The sequence below is a fragment of the Argentina silus genome, assembly GCF_951799395.1.
Source record: "Argentina silus genome assembly, chromosome: X".
Taxonomy (NCBI): Eukaryota; Metazoa; Chordata; class Actinopteri; order Argentiniformes; family Argentinidae; genus Argentina; species Argentina silus.
The window spans coordinates 20,627,126-20,653,968 of NC_139653.1; the positions used below are offsets into that span (position 1 = coordinate 20,627,126).

Below are 26,843 nucleotides of genomic sequence, written 5' to 3' on the forward strand. Positions count from 1 at the left end.
GCAACAAGGTAACAATCTCCAGCATCACAGCAGAAAAATTGTCAAACCACAAATAGGAAGAGCACATACCCTAGAATTACATGTTTGCCTGTTGATGATGCACTCCGTACGTCAATTGCTATCAACAGATTAAGAATGAACATACAGATACAACAGATAGATCATATACATAACACTTTATCAGACCCTGTGGTGCCCGCGGACATTCTGGCCCTGAACATCAGCCGACAAGCTTAGAGATTCAACAGAACATACAAGTATTTAGAGGCTAGAAATGATTCAGTGATATGATCAGTCATACACTCACACTACGCACATATGAAAAAACATGATTCTTATAAACATGAACTCCTGTAATCTCAAATCTCCCCACACTAGTTCTGCCATTGTATGTATCACTGTAATAAAAACATTTTACTTTGTCTACATTTGTGAATTGAGGTGGAATTATCCCATGTTCCACAATGATATGGGCAGATATCATCCAAAACGCTGCCGCCCGTCTGGTGTTCAATCTCCCCAAATTCTCCCATGTCACTCCCCTCCTTCGCACCCTTCACTGGCTCCCGGTAGCAGCTCGCATCAGATTCAAGACCCTGGTGCTCGCCTACCGGGCGGCAAAGGGAACAGCCCCTCCCTACTTGCAAGCAATGGTCAGCCACTGTGCTGTTTTCACTGTCCTGGCGCCCCGCCGGTGGAACGAGCTTCCCACTGCTGTCATGACTGCAGAGTCACTTACCGATCTTCCGCCGGAGATTGAAGACCCATCTCTTCAGGCTACATCGTAACGGTCCCTCCTAAAGACCTCTTCATCCCCACACTTAAAAAAAAAAAAAAAAAAAAAATCCTTCTTCTAGCATTGTGACTACCAATGGCCCCTGGTCCGAGCATTGATTAGTTTTTCTTATGATGACTGATGGATAGATGATTCACTTACTTAAACAAATGTATTTGTTGTAAGTCGCTTTGGGTAAAGGCGTCTGCTAAATGCCATAAATGTAAAATGTAAATGTAATGTGCTGAAAGCCACAAGGTTCATGTCAATGTGGTTGACACAAAAACTAAGCCAGGCACACTCCTAAGATATCCTGATCTACATTTTTTGTGTATTCCATAAAAACACAGTAATGTCATTGTGTTAGGCAAACATTTTGCCAATCCTTATTTGGAGTTTGCTTTCATTCCAGCCTGGTGAGGGTTGCCTGGAGAAGGGGGTGAGGGGTGTGTGTGCCAGAGCTAGGCAGAGAATAGCACATACAATGTACAGGTCACATGTCTCTCCCAGTGAGCTAGGTCTACCCCAGATCATCAGTGTGATAGGGGAGGGAGAGAGAGAAGTAAACTACCACCAGCAAACACACACACACAATCATCAAAGCACCTCAAAGAGGAGCTTCTCACAATTAGAGCATGATTGTGTAACTTCATGAACATATATTGCACACACCACACACACACACACTACAATGAGACAAGGGGCAAGTAGTTACTCACAAATCCTTTATTAACGCCTCCTGATTTAAATGCAAACAACTCACTTTTATTGAAAATATAAAATAATAAGAAAGTGTGGCATTCCACATTCTAATACACCAGCTAGTGCAGGGTTTGATAATGAACTTCATCCTTATGGCCCAACATTGGGATTAACTGTCATAACATTGGCACAGTTGAGACTGTAAGACCCAGTGATCAGAACAAATGATTTAATGTGTGACACATCGTTTGACATCAAATGCAATAGAAAAACACATACAGACGTTACCACATTGCCAAACTGAGAGAAATGGTTACACCAAAGAGGATTTAAACAAAGCTGTGTAGCTGTTTAAGCAACCCCCTCATCATGGTCCATGAGACCTGCCCTACTGGAGAACACATCAGCCAACATGTGTTTGGGGATTTCGGAGCCACGCACCCGCAGAGTGTAGCAGGCGTCCTCCACCTTGCCCAGACTCTGGCGCAGTGTGTGCAGCTTCTTGGACACCTCATAAGGCCCTGTGTTGCCAATGTAGGAGAAGCCGTCGTGAATCTGTCGCAGGAACTGGCTGAGCTGGAAAGGCGTGTCGATGTCGCCGTTGCCGACACTGCTGATGCACATGCGCATGAGCTCACCCGTCAGGTCGGCCACGCCCAGCAAGTAGTCTGTGGGTGTCACCTGGAAGGTGAGCACCTGCGCCCCTAGCACCTGACCCTCAGGTGAACCCTGGGGATCACAAAATGAACAACAGTCATTCATATGAAAGACTATGGCTTTCCTTTGTGTGCTTTTGAAACAGGTGTCATTCTGCTGCAAACAGTATTGCTTCCTCGCATTCTGAGCTCACACAAGTCTCTAACCTGCATCCTCTGTATTGCCAATACACAACCAGCAATACGCCTGGCAATTGTGTTATCTGAGAGCGGGACTTTAGCTATGTCTTTAACCGCGTCAGGGCCGAGCATCTCGTTGACAATGGCTTTGCAGGCAGGTAGTATTAATGTCTCTGCCACAGAGTGGGACTTTTTTGATTTAGCTACGAGTTCAGCAACTAGGTAACTAGCTTTGAGGGCTTTCTCATTTACCTTTGTGGTTTTTCCTCATAAAAGTTGCCTGTTTCTCTGTGTTTTCATGCAGGCGAACAAAATAGTCCATCGGCTTGTTTTGAAGCGACGGGTGTTTCGTTTGGAGATGGCGTTTAAGCTTGCTTGGCACCATGGCGCTGTTGGACAGCTTCTCGCCACACACCAAGCATAACGGAGTCGGTGTCGTCTCATCCCCGGTGAAAGTAAATCCGAACGAAAGATAGCTTTCGCTATATTGCCTCAAGCTCACCATCTTTGCTTTCTTTTTACCACCACTCATACTAGGGCCTTTACCTGGGTCAGAATCTTGTCCAGGGCCCAGTTCGGAGTTTGCATTTTTCCTTTTTAAAAACTTCTCCATCACTGTCACCACGACCTGTCGCATGCGTCACTAATTCTCTTGTCTCTAAGAAGGAACGAGGCAATTACCTACCTGCTGCCACCCGGACGAATATTACATTACTCTGCCAGTCACTATATTACAGCACAGACACTCGACAATGGCATATTATTTGCAGATAATAATTAATAAATGTTAATAAAAAAAAAAGTGAAATTGGATAATTTCTCATGGCACACCCAACGATCTCTCACGGCACACTAGTGTGCCGCGGCACAGCGGTTGGGAAACGCTGGCCTAGATAACACACAGACTTCCATATACGGTCACACACACCATCACCAAGAACACGAGATCTGTATAAATAAAAATAAATGTAAAAAAACTAAACACACCCCCGCTGATGAGGGGTGCGGCCGCACCCCTGCCCCCCCCCCCCATTTCTATGTGCCTGTTCCAAAGAGTGGGAGCTGCAGTTGAAAAACCCGCCCCCCCACTAAAACACAGGGTATGACCTTTCTTCATAACTGGCGAAATGATTTAATATTTGGGGGATATAAATTAAAGTGTACCAGCCAGTGAATTCACCATAGACAGTTGAAGTTCATTTTTTAAACTTTTTGACTTGTTGTGTCAAACAGCAGAGAGATGCACCACCGCTAGGTGCCTAAACCAGCTAACAGTAAGGGTTTGCAGTAGGCCTATCTCTAGCTATCCATCTGTCGTAGCCTACCTATGAACATGATATAGAAACAAACATGCGAGGTGGCAGAGTGGATGGCTCTCAACTAGCAGAGAGGCTTGTTACGAACATATGGCAACTGTACGAATTTTCAGACAGATTGACTGCATAAAATTCCTGCAGATTTAGCCTTATTTGTCATTGATTACATATGGTAACATCATTGTAGATAGTCGGTAGTACACTTTCCAATAACGTAAGCATGGATTTGGTAGAACCTATTTTGACGTTTAACGATAACTTATACAGGATAGCAGAAGATGCCTGTGACATCAGCCCAGATTTGCTGGCAAATTCATTCACCACTCTGTCCTACAATTATCACAATGACTACCCTTCATCAGATATGGTAGAAACTGATACCCTCCACTTATTGATTCATTTCTGGTATGGCAAGAGCTCATTGGACAACAGCAACAGCAGACCTGTTCTCCACGCCTCTCTGGTCATTCATTGAAAACATTCAGAAAATGTTTAAATTAACAACAATAATATGTCATGATAATTGTCTAATACTATAATAATGTCTCTATAAAATGTCTCTATAGTCCAGTGTGTGCCCTATGTTGTCTAAATAGTACAATGGTATAATGAAAGAGACATAATGCACAGGCAACACTGTGCTAAGAATCATAGTCTGAAGCAATGATGGTCAACATCTGTAGGTTTGGGTTTAATGGCTGCTACAATATACAGTACAGGTCACTGTCTGTTACTGCAGGTTATCCGGTTACAATTCAGCATTACTAGTATCTAAACTGCTTATAGGGCAGAAAAATAATTTCTATTTTGAAGGACTTGCAAAAAAACATTACAAACCAGGAAGTGCAAGTGCATATGTGCAAGCTCTCTCGTGTCGCTATTTATACTCAGTATTTGGTCAAACTCAGTATTTGGTCAATGTTTGATCACTTTAATTGATGTCCCCTATAAACATGAATTACTGTTCATAAGCAATTATGAAAGGTGAGGCTACTTCACTTGGAGTGCCTTTTTTTTAGACGTTATACTGTATGTGCACATTAATTATGCTTGGTTACAAATGTTTGTAACTCACTAATTAATTTTAGTACCATTCATAAATGGTAAATGGTGTTTCACTTTACATAATCAGTTATAAATATTGGTAAACCATTAATAAATATTGGTAATAAACTAGTTATAAGTGATTCAACTAATTATAAACAATTTATGATTTGTTCTAAATTAACGTTTATCCAAGATCATCATTTTGAATTTCTCCGACCAGACAATAATTTATCCTTTCATAAGCTACTCTTCATGTAACTCAGACGGCAATTTTTGTAAACACTAAGACGTAAACGTATCAATTGCTCAATGATACCTCCCCTGGTGGTTGTTTTGCCGAGGTCAATTACCTGAAATAAAGTCATATAGTCAAGCTGTCAAGCTGACTCTAGTAAAAGCTAATCAAGTGAAGACTTCATCAAGATTTGTATCACAACGTTTGTCATGAAAGATACATTTGTGTTTGTGGTGGTTAGTCTATCTAGACAAACTAAGCTTTCCAGTAGTCTTAGTTAGTTTATCACCCCTCCAGCTGATTAGCAATAGCTTCTGTCAGAGCAGCTGTGGTAGCTAGCTAGCTAGCTGACTTGCATCTGCTGAAACCTCGCTGGCCAGAAGTTTACCTGGGAATATTACAATTATAATGTAAGAATCATTTGTGTTATAGTTACCTAGCAAGCCAGAAAGCTAACTGCATGGAGTGTTTGAACGCAGAGATCCTGTAATGTATTTGTTCCTCGTTTGCTGGCTCGCTAGAGATCCTGTCAATAAGGCGCAGTGTGTGCAGCTTCTTGGACACCTCATAAGGCCCTGTGTTGCCAATGTAGGAGAAGCCGTCGTGAATCTGTCGCAGGAACTGGCTGAGCTGGAAAGGCGTGTCGATGTCGGCGTTGCCGACACTACTGATGCACATGCGCATGAGCTCACCCGTCAGGTCGGCCACGCCCAGCAAGTAGTCTGTGGGTGTCACCTGGAAGGTGAGCACCTGCGCCCCTAGCACCTGACCCTCAGGTGAACGAGATGCCTGGTTTAGATGACACCATCCATTTATGAAAGTGTATATTGTGTCCCCTGAAAATAGCTAGCTAGCTGGTCTACTAGTAGAGGAAGTCAACAACATTAATTGTTCCATCTCCCATTTGTTTTTATTATACTAAAAACTATTTTGCTGTCTTATTGTTGATAACCCTCACCCCTGCACTGTCATGCAGTTTCCTATAGGTAAAGCGGTGTTGGTGGTTTGTTCACCTTTTACTAAGTGACATAGTCTGCAGTGTTAGATTTTGGTGAGAACTGTTGAAAGCCTGATAAAATTGATTATTATTATTTATTTATTTTGAATCAACACTGATATGGGTGTCTTGACTTTAAAATAGCTCTTTAATGCATTCTTACCTTTTTGGTTACAAAAGATGTATAAAGAGCTTAAAAAAGTTGAATTACAAGCAACACAAGTTAGACATCAGAGTAAATGTGCTTAATGTTTAAAAAGCCTAAATAGTATCCAAAAGCTGTATAGAAGTTGTCAGTACAGATTTTAAAGAGTTGTCAAGTTTAAAACATGAAAGGAACATGCATTCTAAAATGTATCATAGGAACCCAATGGTTCTCATAGAAACCATGTGAATTCATGCAACCTAAAAAAGGCTTAATATTTGAAGTCTAAATAGTATCAAAACACTGAATAAAATGTATTTAAGTGGAGTTTTAAAGTTCAAAGTTGAATTGGGGTGTCAAGCATAAACTATGAAAAAGTGGATACATTTTTAAATGTCTCCATTCAGAGTGCATGGCCATAGGAATGAATAGGATTTCAGGAAAATTCAAGTAAAAAATTATAAATGGTATAAAAATATTTAAAAACAACTCAAGTCAGGGCATTTAAAAGGTGTCTGGTGGATGAGAATTTACCAGCCATTTTTTTTTTTTTAAACCAACATTAAGGTAAAGACGACTTCTGACACATTGAAAATTACTCCCTCCTATAGCTTTAAGTTTCGTGCCTCTACGTGTCAAAATACTGCTAAATATTTTCCCCTGCATATTTTATTTCTCTCATGCTGTCGTGTATAGTTTTTTTCCCCATAAATGTTACCGTTCAACTAAGAAAGCTCATAAACTCAGGTTTGTCTCCAAGTCAGGACATGCGCAGCAATTACAGTCAGGTGGAGGAGGCAGTAGCAGAGTGTTGCCACAGTGGCTGGTAAGATTTACACATTTACCCTCCAATGCCAAAATCTACCCGCATTTGGCAGGTGTTCATTTTTTCCCATGCTGCTCTAGTATAGCCAAAAAAACTAAAAAAAAAATTCTAAAAGCAAATCTTTAAATCTCTAAAAAAAAAGGTCATCCAGTCAGCATCATCCCTAGCTTCAAGCATGATGATGGCAGTATCATGGTATGTGGATGCTTTGTTATCAGAAATTCACTCTTCAGTTGGAAAGTTACACAAGCATTCCCAAGCTAAACTGGAATGGCTCAACACAGAGAGTGAATGACCATGCGCATCCCATTTACAGTTAGAACATAAACCAGGTTGAAATCTGAATGGAGAATATAAGATTACGCGGTATCACGTTGTGCCGTGATACGGATTTTGGCATATCACGGATATCAGGGTATAGCACATTTAAAAAAAAAATATTATGTCTAGACTTCTTTTTTTATTTGTATATATCAGCAGAATGGTAGGTCTACAATAATTGTTTTAATCCCCAAAACTATAGATTACAACTTTGAAATTATATTGTGAAATTATAATTATATTGATAATATACGTAAAATTCTGTTGTCGAGCTATACGCACGCCTATACCCTTTACTCCCTCACACCACGGCCACCAAGAGACATGTGCGTCTGCCAAGGGTTGCTGCTGTAGCTTGGCTATCAGAAGATAAAGGTGCATCAACTAACCGTGCAAACGAGAAGCATTTAAAATTAGTGAACGTGGAATGTGCTTGTGCAATTGGGGCTGCTAATGATGAGGATGAACAATTAGTTCAGAAAGAAGGAGCTTTGTCTGTAATTTGGAACTGGTTTGGATTCAAAATATCCAAACTCAACCAAGACACTATCGTCTGCAAGCTACGCTCACTGAGCACATTATTAGGAACACTATACTAATACTGGGTAGGGCCTCCCTTTGCTCTCAAAACAGCTTCAATTCTTCATGGCATTGATTCTACAAGATGTTGGAAACATTCCTTTGAGATTCTGGTCCATGATGACATGATTGCATCACTCAATTCCTGCAGATTTTACAAGTGCACTTTCAAGCTGTTAACCTCCCGTTCGACCACATCCCAAAGGTGTTCTATTGGATTCAGATCCGGTGACTGGGAAGACCACTGAAGAACACTGAACTCATTGTCATGTTCATGAAACCAGTTTGAGACGACTTTTGCTTTGTGACATGGTGCATTATCATGCTGGAAGTAGCCGTTAGAAGATGGGTAAATTGTGGCCATGAAGGGGTGCACATGGTCAGCAACAATACTCAAATAGGCTATGGCATTCAAGCAATGATTGATTGGTATTAACGGGCCCAAAGTGTGCTCCACCAGCTTGGACTGTTGACACAAGGCAGGTTGGGTCCATGGATTCATGCTGTGGGCGCCAAATTCTGACCCTGGTGTTCCTGCTCGATGAGTGTATGTCGGCGGCCTGTGACTACAAAAGGAGGTAACACGACCAACTATTTCCATCACCTCAAAATAAATCATGTCCGCCAGAATGCGGGCAGCAGTCTCCCTAGCAGCGGAGCACGTTCGAAGGCTAAGCAGCTCACGGCCAAACATCACTGAAAGCATCGTTCTCCGCTGGTCTTCCCATGACAAGAAAGCTGGAGATGGAGAGTGATAACTAGTGAAGGGGGCTTCAAAAAGTTGGTTCAAACGCTGGACCAAAAGTATGAGCTCTCAAGCCGTAAATACTTTAGCCAGACGTCCCTACCACTCCTCTACACCCAGTGTCGGGACAGAGTTATGAGCGAACTACATAACATGCCATTCTTTGCTCCCATGACCGATGTGTGGTCGAACCGTACCACAGAGCCATATCTAAACCTAACGATTCATTACATCGACGATGAATGAAGCTGCAAAGAAAATGCCTGCAGACGTCATATTTCCCGAAGGACCACACAGAAATAATTGCACACGGCCTGAAGGATGCACTGCTTGTCTGGGGGTTAAAAGAATTGAGCCAAGTGTGTATGACAACTGACAACGGAGCCAACACTGTGATGGCCTTGGATTTGAATAACTTGAAAAGACTCCAGTGTTTCGGCCACAGGCTTCACCTTGCCATCGGTAAGATTGAAATGTACATATAAAAAGCTTGTGTAAATGACAATGCAATGGTTAGGCCCCCCCCTCTTTCTCTCCTCTTATAAGCAACCTATATTGATCTCATCTTACCAGCTGTTTGTAAGTCTGAATATTACATTTGTAAAGATGTCCATACATTACAGATGAATTGCATTGATTTATCTTAAGTGGTGTAGATTATGTATTATGATTTTTATTGTATCTCATAAGATTTCCTCTCTTTAACTTCTAGAGAGGAGTGTCAGAGACCCTCGGATTACCCGGGCCACTAGAGTATGCAAGAAAGTGGTGAGGACATTTTCCTACAGTTGGAAAAAGCAGACAGCCCTGACGAATACGCAAAGTGAACAGAACCTGCCTCCACACAAACTGGTCACAGAGTGGGGATCTCGACTGAACATGATTGACAGATGTATTGAGCAAGAAAAGGCTGTCGCTCAAGTCCTCGCCGCAGACAAGAAGACACGGCAGCTTTTACAAGAGACACCAGCAGCATCAGCTCCCTATACAGAGAGACAAGCCATTGAGTCTGAGCTGGATCGCTACCTGTACCCCCTGCCTGCTGATAGTGAGACAGACCCACTTGAATAGTGGAGGGTCCACAAAGCTAATTTCCCATGTTAGCTGTCTGGCAAAGAAGTACTTATGCTTCCCTGCCACATTCTCCCTCAGAGAGGGCATTTAGCACTGGTGGCAACATTGTCACATGCCACAGGTCAACACTGAAACCGGAGACTGTTGATAGGCTAGTTTTTCTAGCACACAACCTGTGAGAGATGGAACTAGTATTCACACGACTGGGTGATATGTTTTTTTATTGAAACATGTGGGAGTAAGCGTCCCTAAAGTGGAACTACCCATTTTAACTTTCTTGTTTAATTCAGCTCTTATTATTTATCTACCCTGCATGTTTGCAGTGTATTCATTTGTTTTAATGTTGTTCCTTGAAAAAAGGTTGTAGGAAAAAAGTCGTCTGTAGCAAACTGCTTATCCTGCAGTTTATTTGTTGAGAAAGTCAAAAAGTTCAATTATTTGCAATATTATATGCATAATAAAAAGTGTACATTGTCCCATGTCTCACTTTCTCTGGTTTTAACAGGTTAAAAGCAATCTTTGTCATCTACAAACTTTACAGGGCTCATAAAATGTGATTCAGAAAATAATATGTATATCGTGATATCATATTGTTACCATTCAGAGTGTGGAAAATGTGATATGAAATTTAGGTCATATTGCCCACCCCTAGCAGGCACCCATCATGTTCTTCTACAAATAGCAGGAGGGAGAGATTAGGGATTCTGACCAATCTGACAAGGCTGAATGAGTTTCATAATACAGGTATGAAATACATAATGGAGGAGTTGAACATGTTAAATCAAGTTGAGAGAATCAGGTTATGGGGTACAGGTTGCATGATATGAAGGGGTAATGTTGTAGATCTAGCATGAGTAGAAATACCTAAACTACATTCACTGAATAGTGTACAAATGTGTGCAATATAATGGCTATTAAGAGCCATGTTTTGTCTGACACATACCTTGGGCTCTGCCTTGTCCTCCTTCATGAAGACCAACCTGGCATTGATCTCCTCCAGGCTGATCAGGGTGCGGTTGCGGATGAAGTGTTGGAAAGACACAGCCTCCACATACTCCTGGATCCCTGAAGGACAAGAAAGAAAAAGAAAAAAGAAAGAGTGAGAGATTTGTTTTTAATTATTATTTATGTAAGCTCTTGGACAGTTTTTTTGGCAAGCTGAAATTGAGCATCAAACACAGGTGAAAGTTATACAAATAACTACTTATTCAAACTCAGTAATAAGCCTCTGAGGACCATAAAATACCTGTGACTTGAGAGAATAAATGAAGGAACTGGAGTTATTAAGGTTGAGTAATTGCACAAGAAGGCAGCCAGGTGTGGGGAGCTGAGATTACTCCCTCATTCATTTCCCATCCTTGTGTAAACATAAACAACAATCCAATAATCACAGGACAGGAAACTCTGGGTCCCAAGTTTACTTTTAGAGCGGCAATTGAACATCAAATGAGCTGCATTTCTTTTCCTCTTCTTTAAAAGAGACAACTTTCACCACAGTCATTATTTCTCCTCATCACTCCAACCATGCCACTTAAAGCATTATACAATATGTTGCAACAGATTTTAAAATACGTCAATGTAAATGTCTTTTATCTGGTAACCAGGAAAATTGATCACCTTACAGTATCAACCATGAATGAACAAGAGAGAAGTAAAAACGTTTCTTTAGAGCTTAATTAGACAGAACACCTTTCCGAGCATAAATCAGTCGTAATATGGCACATACGACAGACAAAAACGATGTAGTTGTATACCGTATATCAGTGTTTCTCAATGGGGTGGTACCACCCCCCAGGGAGTGTTTTGAAGTTGCAAGGGGGCGCTGAGCCACGCACAGCCAGGAGGGGGGTGGTAGATCTGTCTGAGGGGGCTTTTCATGAATCCCAATGCAATACTTAACATTTTAAGTTTCACATTTGTATCCTGATGTTAATCAAAAGATTGAGGTGCTGTAAATGTTTTCAGCATTTCTCCGCTTAACATCAGAACAGTCAGTCTTTGATCTCAGTGCAGCTGTAGGCTGACATGCCTACTCACTGGATCAAAGGAATGACGCGGCAAAATGTTAGACCACAAAGTTAAGTTAAAAGTGCATTTCATACATGGTCTCAATACACAGTACAATAGATTTTCAAAAAACACGATACATAAAAAGGATGTGGCATACCCTACAAAACAAATAAAAAGATCTGCAGGCTATACAGGGCGTACATGTGTTTACAACACAGATATTTTGGACTTGCATTATTGAATTTAGAAAGGGTTATGATTTTTTTTTAAGATACACAACCAACTTGAGTAGCCTAGTTTACCAGCAGAAGATGAGCGAAAGACCAAGGATTCTTGCAGTTTGCCTAAAACAGCCCTTTTACAAATAACTCTGTGTGGTCCTACACATTGTGTGTAATTGCAATAATTTGCTGGATTTGTAGTCATAGTAAGACCGACTTCATGAAAAGTTGTCCGCTCTCTGTATCCAAATGTGCATTTTAATAATCTTGCCAGGGACGTAGGAAGTATATTTCGCGAGGGTGTGCTGCCTAAAATGTTGTGAGTGGGGTGAAGGCGGGGCTGTGTTGCCCATCACCTGTTAAACAGGCAATTCTGGTGACTTGATATGACAATAACATAGTGGTTAGTGTGAGTGAAACGTATAGAATCCAACAGCAGTCACACAATTTAACCAGTTGTAGCCTAGATGACGCACACAGACTTTCACATACAGTACTGTCACACACACCGTCACAAGAACAAGAGATCTGTATATATAAAGTTGTACAAGTTCAAAAATAAATGTACATTTTAAAAAAAGACACCTGCTGACAACACCCCCCCGCACCCATCCGTCCTACATGCCTGAACCTTGCCTGTGTTAATAGGATAATGACCCAACACAAACTTGGATCAGTTTGACAGCCATTCTAGTTGATATTATAGTTAGCCATTTCCAATGCCATCATGTAGCTAGCCAGCCCCGCTACGTCTAGCAGTGGACCTAGCTCGGTCCGCATAGCAGGCCGGCAGGGGACGCTAGATGCATAGAAAGCAAGCTGGCAAAAAGCATTGGAAACAGAACAGCGACTTTCTCTGATCGAATATTCAGCATCAGAAAGGTGCTGAGAAGCAGCAACAGTACAGTCAGGGAAATAAACGCTTTGGAACACGCTACCTGGCTAGTGTATATGTAGTGATAGTGCAGTGCACCCATGGGTCAGTAAGTGAAATAAATGCTTGGGGCTTGGGACTAGTGGTAGTGCACCCATGGGTTTTGGGCAACTCTGCACTGTTTTCAGGCTTGACCCTTCATGTCCAATCATAAACAAATACAAATAACAGCCCCATAATAAATATTAGATTTCATATCTGTATCTGTGTGTATCATTGCAAAAATGGCGCAAGCTAGCAAGAAAAAATGCAGATAGTATTCTGTTGATTATCTGGAATTCGGGTTTATGAAATTGCTTCTCCACTCAACTTCCAATGTGTTTGCTATGTGAGCAAACGAGGCTGTGAAACCCTCACGCATAAAGGAGCATATCAACAAACAGTGGCGTTTCGTTATTCAGGGTCAGTGGGGAGAATTAAGCATCGCCCTGTCATATAATTGTATCTTCATATCCTGTTAGCAATTTTAATCTTTGGTTAATGAAACATTCACGGCTGTGCTTTAGTTTATTTTCCTTGAGTATGGAAACTCTGAAATGTGTGAAATTTGCTGTTTTTCGCAGCTGGCTGGCTGGCTGGCTCTGTGCTACTGTTATACTCTAGGCTTTTTGTCTTTCTCTGGCTGCAGTACCGTGGGGCCGGTGGAGCTCGGGCCCTTGAGCTTGCCATTGACTTAATGGAGAGGCACACTTTGAGTATGCGCACAAATATTTGTGCGAAAATATTTCATTGACAGAGAGGGGCCAGTCCTGTTCTGGCCCCACCATCATATATGGTAGTGGGGCCATGCTCAAAGTATGCCTCTTCGTTGAGTCAACGGCAAGCTCAAGGGGCCGAGCTCCACCGTGGTCGTCCCTAGTGGTTCAAAAAGGTGCTGCAACCAGAGAAAGACAAAATCTGACATCACAAGCACAAATATCACCGGTCATCATGATTGAGGTGGACTATTTACTCACCATTTGCTTCAGCACTTTGACTTTGGAGGAAAAAGTTGATATTAAGCATCTAGGGGCACACAAGCCTATGGATTTAAATATAACCCTAACCCAAAATCACTGTTTCAACCCTGAGTGGTTTCAGAGCAAAACATGGCTAACAACTAGTTGTATCCGAGATGGCAAGAAAAGCCTTTTTTGCTATCCGTGCCTTCTTTTTGGTGGAGAGAGCATTTGGTCCAAATCGGGATTCAAGGACTTAAAAGCATTTATCGGAAAGGCTTTCCAAACATGAGGGTTGTGGATCTCATGTGGACAGTGAAATTAAACTGGGTTTAATGGGGAACACCATCGTTGTTGCTCAACTTGACGGCGCATACCGACACAACATTGAGCGTCATAACCGAGGAGAATAAGTACGTGCTGGGTAGAATAATTGTTTGCATTAAATCGTGTGGTAAAACAGAATCAACCCTACATGGACATGATTAGTCTGTGGACTCTCTGAACCCTGGCATATTCAGGTGCATCTTTGAGACAATGTGTGAGGGAGATTCTAGACTCCAAAGACATTATGATGAGCAGCCCATATTTAAGGGTACATCCGCAATTATACAAAACGAACTACACTGTTGCATAGCCAGCTTGTTGATGAGCTACACTGTTGCCCGAGGCGGCTTGTTTATTGTTTATATGTTTTTACATTACATTTGCTGTCTGCCGCATCTTTAAGTAGTCACATAGCAAGTGGTTATAGCTAAACAGAAAGCTAACATGTTGGAAATAGAAGCTGCATGATCGCAAAATATATTCTTCTAATAGGCTGTCTTGATGTAGGCTATATCCAACTGCATTCATCACAGGTGATGCGTTTTGTTTGACTGTGGTTCCACTGACATCCATCTGAGCATTTTTGACAGTGGCCCCACCAAAATGTTAAAGTAAAATTGTCAACAAGATCCACCATTATAAGGCGGGCAAGGTTTAACAAAGCCACATAATAAGCAATCCGTTGCAAAAAAAGTCCACCCAAAATGCGAGTGGCCTGATTGCATCTTACAACATTTCCCTGCTAATAGCGAAATGTGGACAGCCATTCACCCCTGGGGAAAAAACAGCCATAAAGGAGGTGATATCCACTGTGATATAGTTGTGTTCAAGTTGTAAAAACAACTAAAATTGGGTTTACTTTGACTTGTGTGACCTACTCGATCGATTTTTCAGTTATGGCAGTTTTTATATTCTGTTTCACACGCACACCTAGACACAATTTTAATTGGCTGTTGCTATGTAGTTCCATGATGTTGGAATTATGATGTGTAAAATACAATATGATGCACCTGCTGGAGTTATATTAAATTATTATGACTACATTTCTGGAACAATTTAGTCATGAAACAGGATGGCAACAAACATCAGCAAATCGCAACATTGTGGCAGGGAACTTTTTTAGCCTAAAAAAGGTTGAGAAGCGACAATGAATTCACAGAGCATATACCCACTGACATATCAAGAAGCCTACTGCTGGAACCAATGAAAAGCATGCATGCAAAATCCCATGTTCAATTTAAAATGCCATCACTCATGCAAGTTTTAAACAATAGGCCATAGTTTTGCATCTGAATAAATAACTACAGTTGGGCTAAATTGGACACATTGGAAACAAACAAACAAATCTTAGAGAGATCCGTAGACAAATACAATAAATAAATATATTTCTGTGCAAGAAAGCTATCACACTGCAAGTTTACATTAACATGACAGAATATGAAATGAACAGGTCACAGAAGCAGGCAGGCACTAGCACCTGCATAGTTACCATTGAAGCTAATCTCTTCCCTTACACAGCCCTACCCATAACCCTAACCCCGAGGACAAACTCTGAACATTTCTCCTACACCATTGTAAAATATGCATGAGCCTTTTTTGATTATTAGATTAGATTAGATTTGATTAAACTTTATTGTCATTGTGCAGAGTACAAGTACAGAGACAACGAAATGCAGTTAGCATCTAACCAGAAGTGCAAAAAAGCAGAAAAGTGCAGTGTGAACAGTATATACAGGTAGTGCAGTATATGAGCAGTATAGTAGTGCAGTATATGTATTAGCAGTAACATTATAAGCAGAATAAATATGGAATGCAGTATGAACAGTATAAACAGATATGTACAGTATGTACAGATATGTGCAGTGTATTAACAGTAGCATTAAAAAAAAAAGGGTTGGTAGGTTGTCATCTAGGTGCAGAGTTGGAGTTTAGTAGGGTGACAGCCGCAGGGAAGAAGCTTCCTCTGAACCTGCTGGTTCGGGTGCGGAGAGACCTGTAGCGCCTCCCGGAGGGGAATGGGGTGAACAGTCTATGGTTGGGGTGAGAAATGTCCTTGGCGATGCTGCGTGCCTTACGCAAGCATCGCTTGCCCTGGACGGCCTCAATGGAGGGGAGTGAGGAACCGGTGATGCGTTAGGCAGTTTTCACCACCCTCTGCAGTGCTTTCCGGTCAGAGTCAGAGCAGTTGCCATACCATACTGTGACACAGTTGGTGAGGATGCTCTCGATGGTGCACCGGTAGAAGTTCACCAGGATCTGAGGAGACAGATGGACCTTCTTTAGTCTCCTCAGGAAGAAGAGACGCTGGTGAGCCTTCTTGATCAGGGTAGAGGTGTTGAGGATCCAGGAGAGATCCTCAGAGATGTGGACACCCAGAAACTTGAAGCTGGTGACTAGCTCCACCTCAGTCCCGTTGATGAGAATGGGGGTGTGTGTGCCAGCTTTTGACTTCCTGAAGTCCACAATGAGCTCTTTGGTCTTCCTGGTGTTGAGAGCCAGGTTGTTGTCGGTGCACCACACTGTCAGGTGCTGGACCTCCTCCTCCCTCCTCATTGTTGCTGATGAGACCAATCACCGTTGTGTCGTCTGCAAACTTAACAATGGTGTTTGAGCCATGTACAGGTGTGCAGTCGTAGGTGAAGAGGGAGTAAAGGAGGGGGCTCAGCGCACAGCCTTGTGGAATGCCGGTGTTCAGGGTGAGGGTTGAGGAGGTGTGGTTATGTAGCCTAACAGACTGCGGCCTGTTGGTTAGGAAGTCCAGAATCCAGTTGCAGAGGGAGGTATTGATGCCCAGTTCACTGAGTTTGGTGATCAGTTTGGAGGGGATGAGGTGTTGAAAGCTGAATTGAAGTCAATGAACAGCATTCTCACATAGGTGTTGCTATTGACAAGGTGGGACAGGGCAGAGTGAAGTGCCGTTGAGATGGCATCCTCTGTACTCCTGTTCTGATGGTATGCGAATTGGAAGGGGTCCAGTGTGGGTGGTAAACAGGTCTTGAGTTGAGCTAGGACCAGCCTCTCGAAGCACTTCATGATGATGGGCGTGAGTGCAACTGGGCGGAAGTCAATAAGGCTCGTTGCAGTGGAGTGTTTTGGCACCGGCACGATGGAGGTGGTTTTGAAGCACGCAGGGACAGCTGCTTGGGCTAGGGACAGGTTGAATATGTCAGTCCAAACCTCAGTCAGCTGCACAGCACAGGCCCTGAGGACGCGTCCGGGGATGCCATCAGGATCAGCAGCCTTACGTGCATTAGTCCTGCTCAGTGCCGGACACACGTCGGAGGGAGAGAGTGTGAGGGGCTGGTGATCTGCAGGGAGCACAGCCTTGATGGCCACCTCCTTGTTGTCCCTGTCAAAGCTGCCATAGAAGTGGTTCAGCTCATCAGGCAAGGAGGCGTCGATGGAGGGGGGGGGGGTGTTAGTGGCCGTTCCCATCTTATTGGTGGGAACGGCCAGTGATCACGTCGCACAGAATTCTTGTGACTACAATAAAATAATTACCCAGCTGCTAGATAACAGCTAAAACTACTTTTTGTCTACCCATTCAAAAACAGATATTTTTTTATTGTAGAAAACTTAATCTGAGCGAAGGTTTTTCACATTAAGGTGCATCATATAGTAAAGTCTATTCTAATGTAAGTAGCCATGCATAAAGGAATACTCTAGCCAAGCAAAGCATTGGGCTTAGAAAACTCACCTGGGGTGAAAGCTCTGTGGAACTGATACAAGTCCTCTCCTCTCAGCTCCTCTGCAATCTGACCAATCTTCTGCCTCACACCGTCCAGCTTCAAGTCTGACTCTGCCAGAACCTCCTCTACATCTGGTACACTACAGGACCAATGAATGACAACAGTGACTTGAAAACGTATTCCCACAATGTGTAGATCAATACAATGTGTCATTGATTCACTTCACTTATGAAGGCTGTGCCTGTGTGTACAGTATTGTCAACGGATTTTGGTGGTGCCAGCCTTGATTTAAATGTGTATACCTATTTACAGTTGAATGAGCATGCCTGGCGGACATCCTGAAGAAATCACACGTCGCCATTTGTCAATTCCTTTGCGATTGTAATGTGTCTCACACCTCTGTCCTTTTGTTGTGAATGATATTTAAGGAGAAGGACAGAAATATGTCCTTTCAGTGACTCTCCCATGTTGTCCTTGACACACATGTTGCTTTGAAACTGTTAAATTGGTTATTTTGTTGATACTCTATTCTCATTCTTCCTGGTTCTGTTAATACAGCATGACATAATCGTGACCAGGTTCTCCCATTTAATGTCTACTTGAGGGCATGGTAAAATAGCACTTTGGGTATTCTTGATGGAATTTAGGATCCGATATGATCTATTGTCTGTCACACAGGGTTGAGCAAAGCATTATCAATCTTTATTAACGAGTCAGATATAATGTAACGTTAACTTGTGTTAGTTGGTCATGTGACCACTTGTATTGACTTTGCTTCATCATGTCCATAACCGTACTTGCGAATAAATGTATGTCTTATTCTTAACCTGTCCTCTATTCTTCAATGTTTTGTTTCCAATGTTCAGTATCTACAGCAGAGTGCGATTTGAGAATTTCAAGACATAATAATTAGAGCGGAGGTTCCTGCAGGCCTCTTCAGGAGAACATGTCCTTTACATAACTCAAAACATATCTTCTTCATCTTTTTTTTTTTTTTTTTTTTTTTTACATATTTTGAACCACGGTGGGAAAATCATTCTTGTATATAATCACATCACACAGCTGCTATTCCAGCATGTAAGCTGTCTAGTGCTTGCTAGTGACTACCTTTGACAGTCCAGTTTGCATGCAGCACACAAAACGAGAGGACAGATGCAGCAGACAGACATTGAAATCATGCTGCAGAGAACATTGAAACAATACATCAACAAGCTGCCTCAACAACGCAGCTTCTCAAATAGGACGCTCCTGCACTTTACCACACCAGTTGGCGATTTCAAAAGGATTTTGGGCTATTAACAATAATTAGGCCAGGCCTATAAACCTAAGGGAAAAAAACTTCACAAAAAGAATGAATTCGCTAGGTTAAGGCATTAGGATATCTGTTCTGGGAATTAATGTACATGCCCATATCAAAAGTGGGGATATACCGTGTGCCTACCGGGGATAAAAGATAATGATCAGAGAGATGGATACAAAAATCAGAAGAGGGCAAATCTCCATCATCCCTGCCAGCAAATCACACCCTAATCTACAGTATCCATCTAGGCTATCCTCAATGGACTTGATAGGTAGAGACCATGATAGTAGATGAAAAGTGGGATAATTGGGACAACCCTACCATAACTGTAACTGTTTTAAATCTCAATGGGATGTCAGAGTCAGGATCTTTAGTTTTATTTTTTTCCATTTTATTTTTTCAGCCTCTGATGTCAATACTCTAGTCCAGAGTACTGTCTTACAGTATGGGAAACAATGAATTAAACTAGAAAAGGTTTATAAATAATAAAAAATTCTTATTTTGGTAGTTGATAATGATGAAAGATGGTTTGGACTATAGATAGATGTATAGATTAATAGATAGTGTAAATATGCTTAATGTATAAATAGTATAAAACAATCAGTTATTTAAGTAGGTTCAGACGCTACACATTTTAAAGTTGCCTTGAGTTGTCAAGCTTAAAAGATGAACCTCATAGAAACCCATATTAATTCATGCATTTTGAAAAGTCTAAATAGTATCAAAACTCTGAATACAAGATCTTTACTGTATGTGGAGTCAGTCTACACAGTTGAGTTGAGGTGTCAAACTTAAAATATTAAAAAGTGGATACATTTTGAAATGTCATTCAGAGCGAATGGCCAAAGAAATTAATAGGATTTCAGGAAAATTCGAGTCAAATTATAAATGTGAAAAAAAAGACATTAGACAAGTTATAAAAAAAAAAAGAAAACTCAAGTCTGGGCATTTAAAAGTTGATTTGAAGTTAATAGGTTAAGAAATTTAGGCTGTGCACATAGCGATATAAGCATGAATAGGATTTAATGCAAATTTACTCTAACTCAACATTGTTTTGTTTTTTGTTTTTGTTACAAAATGCTGAATATTTTAAAAAGCAAAAAGTTGAATACAAGCAACTTAGACATCCCTGCACGTTGTAAAGTTGGATTTGTGTAAATAGCTTAAAAGCTGTATGAGGAGTAGTAGGCATAATAATAATAATAATCATAAATATTATTATTATTAATCATAATCATAATCATAAATGTGAGGGAGAAAAAGGACTGCTCAAAGTTTTTTTTCAAGTACCTGAAGTTACACAGGTCTGGACATTTAAAAGTTGATTTGAAGTAATAGGTTGATCGGTTTTGGCTGTGCACACAGTGGTATAGGATAGGAATAGGATTTCATGTAAATTTGAGTAAATATCAAAGTGTAAATAGTATTAAAAATCTGAATGGAAGTTCTTTAAGTAGAGTCAGTCTACACAGAGAGATAGATGGATAGATAGATAGGTTGAGTCTGGTTAGCTCGGTGGAGTGGGTAGAGAATTGAGCAGTATCAATGGGACTCTCAGAATGTTGGACTAAGTCAACATTCTCTTTTGGTTGGTTAAGTGGTTAAGAGTGGTTTCAGTGGGGTAGAACTTTTTTTTTTTGGTACAAAAAGCTGAATATTTTTAAAAGTATAAAGACTTTCAAAAAGTTGAATAGAAGCAACTCAAGTTAGACATCTCTGCACATTGTAAAGTTGGATTAGTGTAAATAGCTTAAAAGCTGTAGGAGGAGTAGCAGGCAGAATAATAATAATAATAATAAATAATAGTGAAAGAACCTAGAAAAAGAAGTTCCAGAAGAAACTATGTGGGCTTGCAACGTCTTATTTTGGTAGTGGAAAAGGTTTAAAGATGTTTCGATAGATAGGTAGATTTGCTGGGTAAGTGAGATACTGTAGTCTTATTATGGGAGTGTATAATGTTAGAGATGGGTACTGGGTAGAAAGTTGGTTGGTTGAGTGGCTGAGAGTGGTAGAGTTGTTTGGTTAACCGGATGAGAGTTTTTGGAGTTACAAAAAGCTTAATAGTTTAAAAAGGTTTAATAGGTATCAGAAAGCTTTTATCGGAGTTTAGGAAGATTTTCCGGGTAGTTAAAAGAAAGTGAGATAGGTTGGTTAGGTTGATTGATTAGATGGATGAATGGATAGATGAAAGAGAGGATGAATAGAAAGATCAAAACAATGAAGAGGTTAATCAGTATGTGTTATACTGAGTGACGCAGTAGTGACTGGTGAAAGGAAGAAAGGATGATACTAGGTAGTTGAAAGGTTAGATAGACATAAGGTTTGAAAGATAGATAGTATGTTAGGTCATAGATAGATAGATAGATAGATAGATAGATAGATAGATAGATAGATAGATAGATAGATAGATAGATGAGTCTGGGGTAGTCCAGTGGAGTAGGTAGATAGTTTCTTGATTGAGTGGTTGAGAGTGGTAGAGTTGGTTGGTTAAGTGGTTGAGAGTGGTTTCAGTGGTGTAGAACTAGTAGCAAAGAGAGCTTTATTGTGTAACAATTCTAAGAATTTGTTCTACAGGTTTTCTGTTGTTTTCATTTAAGAGTCCTGACAGGTCCATGGCAGTAGCAGTAACAAAGGAGCTCATGGATTGTTCAACATTCCACCATGCCAAACAGATGAGAGGTTTTGGAGTTACAAAAAGCTTAATACTTTAAAAAGTTTAATTGGTATCAAAAAGGTGTAGGAGTGGCAGTGGTTCAAAAATTGCATGTTTTGGTTTCCATAGACCTCCATGTTAAAACGTGCACTTTCAAGTTTGTAGTTTAAAAAAATGAATAAGTATCAAAGGGAATGGAAATTCAAGGCAAGTGTTTTTCAGAAGGGGCGTGTAAAAACAGCAGCTGACTGGCCCGTCAGGCGAGTGAGATTTTCAGTTAGAGGGAAACACATTTTAAGGTATTTGGCAAACTTAAGTGATTTTTACGTTTATTAAAATGCTATTTTCGAATTTCTGCTTTGGGGAGGGCGGGCTAGTTGTGGCTATTGGGCTGGCCACTGGCGACAGTGTTCATGATGATGTAGCTAGTTAGTTAACTGAAATGCGAGTTGACCAATAGCCTCAAAAACAAAAAGTATTGAAAGAAAAGGGAGAGGTCATTCTTGGCGACATGGACGAAAGGAAGGGAGGACTGGCTCTGTACTGATGGTGAAATTATGTGGTGCTCTTCTTGTAAAGCAGCTGCCCCAAACACTGGGAAATGGGCTAGCCTTTGCTCTTTAAAGCAACACCACCTTTGTTGTTATTTTAACACCTTGTTATTTTCCAAACTTGTTACACCGTTTGTGTTACAACCTCATTTGAACCTTGTAAAACGTTCCTGGAACATTGCACTCTGTACTGAAATAAATGAGTAAGTAAATACATAACTTATCAAAGAAAGAGCTTTGCCAAGCCTTTTTAATGCCTTTCTCTGACTCTTGACTTATTCTCAATGCCTTTCCCATTGGAAAGCAAATACAGGTCTATATCTGCTGTGAGCTCACCTAGCTGATGTAGACCTATATGGACTCAACTCGCTTATACGACTACATAAACTGAGCTAGTAACATCAGTCGGGCTAGTTGCAATTCTTGTCTACTAGCCCGGCTGGCCAGTGCCCAAAATCCTTAAGTTCCATCCCTGATCAAAACAAAAAGTCATAGCAACGTGAGTTAGACCTCACTAACGTGAGTTAGACCTCTCAAAGTTGGATTGGTGTGAATACCTTAAAAGTTGTAGGAGTAGCTGCAGTTGGAAGAATTGGAATAATAATAATAAGTATGTTGAAGAACAATAGTTTCAGAAGCAAGACACCTAATAAGTCATTGGAATATCAAGAGTGGGACTTGCACTCAACAGTCTACGGTTGTCCCAAACAGAGGGAAAAATCACAAATAAAATTAAATTGGCCAATGGAAGTACCAGACTTTTTCACTTGTACATAGCAATGCTGTTAAGACATAACTCAACAAATTACCTGCAGGGTTGTGTTTGTGTTCTTGGATCTATGCTTAGAATTTAGAGCTTTCACTGCACTCACATACATGTACGTTGCTTACATTGCAATGTTAGTGGGATATGCCATAGCTAGTCTAGTGTAGCCATACCTCCAAATCACGTTGTCCTATACCATAGCCTAAGAGAAAATAGCCTACGGTGTTGGTGGCACATAATTACCTGGTCACTCTATGCAGTAGAAAAATGGTCCTCTTGCTTTCAATTGTGATATCCCGACTGAGTTTGACCAGTCGCTCATATTTATCATGTTTGGTGTCAAGCTCCTGCTGAAAAACTTGCATTGCAAGAAAGTCTGTGATTAGTAGACCACACATCTCTTTGTATTAATGATGTCCATAAGCCAAGCCAAAGCATATAGCCTACATCAACATTACTACATTTTAATTTTCAAGTGACTGCAAGATTCTACCAAAATGTTGTATGGTACCTTTGAATGCAGATATTACAGGTGAGGACACGTTAGTATCACGGTCCTCAGTCTGTGCAGCCTCAGTTCTCCTTTTCCGAGGACATCCGTCACCTGCAGGGATAACAAACAGATTCCAGCATCATATTTTGCTCTACAATATATTGTACAGCTACACATAGAAAACAAATATTTCTGATAAACCTTGACACGTGAGATTGGGTACTTAAATGTGCATTAGAAGAATAAATAGGCTAAGCTACAAAAGCAAATCAAAGTGTTGTTCCATAATCTGCGAGTTATCTGTTGCAAACAGCTCTGTAGCTAGCTAAGAACGACGTAAAACCCAGAATACACTTCGCTAAAACATTTGTTATTTTCCGACTGTCTGCACCATCATATTTCTAATAACAATTAACTTTACCTTCGCGTTTACTCATAACTAATTTGACAGTACGTCTTTAGATTTTAGCTAGGTAGCTAATTGTGGGCAACGATTGCAAACAGCGGTTCAATGCGATTTTAACAATAATTCTGACTGAAGTTCCACAAGACAAGTGCCTTGAACATTAGAGCTAATTTGAGTCAAAATAAAAAAAATCTGTAGAACGGGGGACATGAGAAAACTCAGAAAAGGTAAAAGCATGGTCTGTATTGTTTTATATAATGTCTAAAGTAAAACATAAAACGTTGGAGGTTCTAAATTCGCTTAGGCATCAGAGCGGCTCCCTTGGTTTCCTCTTTGGTTTCGAGTTGTTTGGGACCTGCGCGCTTTTTACACACGTAAATGAGAGAGATGCATTCTGGGAAATTTAGTTTTGGTAGAGCATACGGGTGTCACTTTTATGATACACTAATTTACGACCCTTCTGGGCTTAAGAGTTTTCTTACACTTTCATTTAGTCTGTAAAGTCACGTCTATATAATGCCTAAACTGAATTTCTTGAATTAATTATAACTATTATTACTCTACCAAATACAGTATGTGCCTTTGTATAGGTGCAAGGAGCATTGCATTACAAAATTAATAATGATACATGAATCATTTTAAGATTTTAAGAATATGAATTGTATTCATATTTTATGGTATGCCTTTATGTATGCATTTTATTAGTAGTACTTTTGACAAAGAACATGAAACAATTTGCAGCAAGAGCCTTTGTAACCGCTGACCACCTCTCCAGAAACTGTGTACGTGCAACCCGCTCAGTGCCAGCCTCCTCGTGGTTGACATCGGTGTTCGCTGAACTCCAATAAGTTCCATATGGCAACATTAAGATTTCCGGTTTCGCTTTTCGCCGTTTTCGCGGGTTCAAAATAAAATAAAACCAAACAAACAAACCATGTTTTATTTACCAATCAATCACTGTTTGGAATGTGGTATTTCTTCACTTGCTGAAATAAGCAAAATTACCCATCAGAATGTATATTCAATTTTGGAAAAAGTTAAAATGTACATATTGGTGCAATTACGTATAACTTTACACATGCCTATTATATTTGTATAAACTGGACTATTCAGAACTTTTTTTCAAAGATTTAATTTAATCTCTTGTACCACTCTATTGTATATCTATTATATCTGGTACTACTCATTCATACTCACCTGATATGCATTCTAGAAACGTTCCAGAGTAGAGTGGTACCAGAGATTAATTGGAATCTTTGAAAAATAGTTCTGTTCAGCCCATTATTCTGGGGCAATACCATTTCATCAGGGTAATTAGGATATAAGAACAATTACAAACCCTTCTGGGGCAATACTATACCAAATGTTATATGGTTATGATTGATATATATTTGTTAAGATGATTAGCATATTGTCTGTGTTCCTTAACCTTCCTGTAGTGTTCGTTGCTATCCTGCCACTCATGGTGTTCGCGACCAAATTTGGCCGGCCTGTTTTAACTGCTATTATTTTAACACAAAAACCATAAATCATCACCAAATTTTGTTTAAAGACCTTTTTAAGGTGAAACCATGTATGCTGTGTGACAATGCATGTGTGTAGCATTTGTTTCCAACTAGAGGTAAACATAGGGGCACAGAGCTTGCAACTCTTCCTTTTCTGTCCTTTTCCCTGTTCGGGGGGAATCGGTTGTTTGACCGGTATACTCCTGCCAGAATCAATAGACCTATGTAGGCTTGGAGGTATGCCCGATCCAATTCTCTCCACTTGTCCCCAAACACACGCCTCCCCTCCAAGTTTGTCATGTCCAGTAAAGTTTTCTCAATTGACTCTGGTAAAAAAAGTTGGAAGCTGGACTTGATGTCATCCGCACGAGATGTTGCATACCGTGTTGGCCCTGGGGTCATCCTCGCTATGTTTTCCTCTCTTGCTCTGCCTTCTCTATCCATGGAAGATGAATACCACAGCAAGTTGCCATTCTTGGACTGGAATGTCACCTCAGGGATCTCTTCCTCAGGGGCCTCTTCTTCATCTGTTGACTGTTGGTCAGTCTCATAAAAGTCTGGATCAAAATCTGGATCCATGTTGTCTTCCATTTCCGAGACGTCCTCCTCTATCTCTGGTTCAATTTCCATCTCCTCTCCATCATTGAAAATATGGTCCAGAGCCTCTCTGACAGACAGTCGCCTTCTCAGTCGCTTATACATTGTGTTCACAGAGTAAAATGAGAGCAAGGCACAAACAAGGCTTTATATATGGGGTCTGTGAGAAGATATGACACATTGTTTAGTCTGGAAGGTGTGGTTCCCGTGGGGGGATGGGCACATACAGTAAGCACAGAAAGAAAGGTTCTCATAACTAACACCAAATTGTTTGCTTTGAAGGTGTGAGAACCAACCGCCCTCTGTGTGTGTGCAGGGGGTGGGGAGGGGGCACGAATGTGTGTGGGGGGGGGGCAGGGTGGGGCAGTGGGGGGATAGATGAAAGGGTGGGGGGCGGAGGGGTGGGGGCTGAGGGGGTTGTGGTTGTGGTTGTGGGTGTGTGGGTGACTGGGTGTGTGTATGGGGATGTTTTCCATCTGCTGGATGAACATAATTTAGTGTTTCCCATTCATTTCTTATGGCTGGTCATTTTTGACCGGGAACACCACAGGTGTAACAAAGTTGACTAAACCACTCAAAATTCAATGAAAGTGGTGATCAGCAATTTTATATGTTCAAATGCCTAGTGTGGAGGATATCATAAGATCTTGAGGCAATCAAATGAAAAACACGATATTTATGATTAGTTAAATTTGTAAATCGGCCAGATTTGACCTGAACACCGCAGGAGGGTTAATTCCAATTTATCATGTTTAAATGCAAAATAAAGTTTAGAAGAAATCCTCATTTACAGACGTTTGCATTGACCGGAAGTAGGTAGGCGGAGTTTCACAATTGGAGTTCAAACACAGATGT

General features: G+C 40.8%; 1 protein-coding gene across 1 annotated transcript; it reads right to left on the minus strand.

Annotated features, from left to right (window-relative positions):
* Positions 1-1,486: 1,486 nt before the first annotated feature.
* Positions 1,487-24,149, minus strand: tsnax (translin-associated factor X). Its single transcript, XM_083696237.1, has 6 exons — positions 23,902-24,149; positions 23,499-23,591; positions 23,231-23,345; positions 17,726-17,856; positions 10,542-10,663; positions 1,487-2,206 (listed from the first exon to the last, which is right to left on the minus strand). The coding sequence occupies exons 1-6, from the start codon at positions 23,915-23,917 to the stop codon at positions 1,829-1,831; spliced, it is 855 nt and encodes a 284-aa protein (XP_083552363.1). The 5' UTR covers positions 23,918-24,149; the 3' UTR covers positions 1,487-1,828.
* Positions 24,150-26,843: the final 2,694 nt, after the last annotated feature.

Excerpts from the sequence above, each read along its gene's own strand:
- tsnax (XM_083696237.1), bottom strand. Across the intron at positions 23,346-23,498 it reads TGTAATATCTGCATTCAAAG|TTTTTCAGCAGGAGCTTGAC; the intron begins GTACCATACAAC and ends TTGCAATGCAAG. Across the intron at positions 17,857-23,230 it reads CTACTGCATAGAGTGACCAG|TGTACCAGATGTAGAGGAGG; the intron begins GTAATTATGTGC and ends TTGGTCCTGTAG.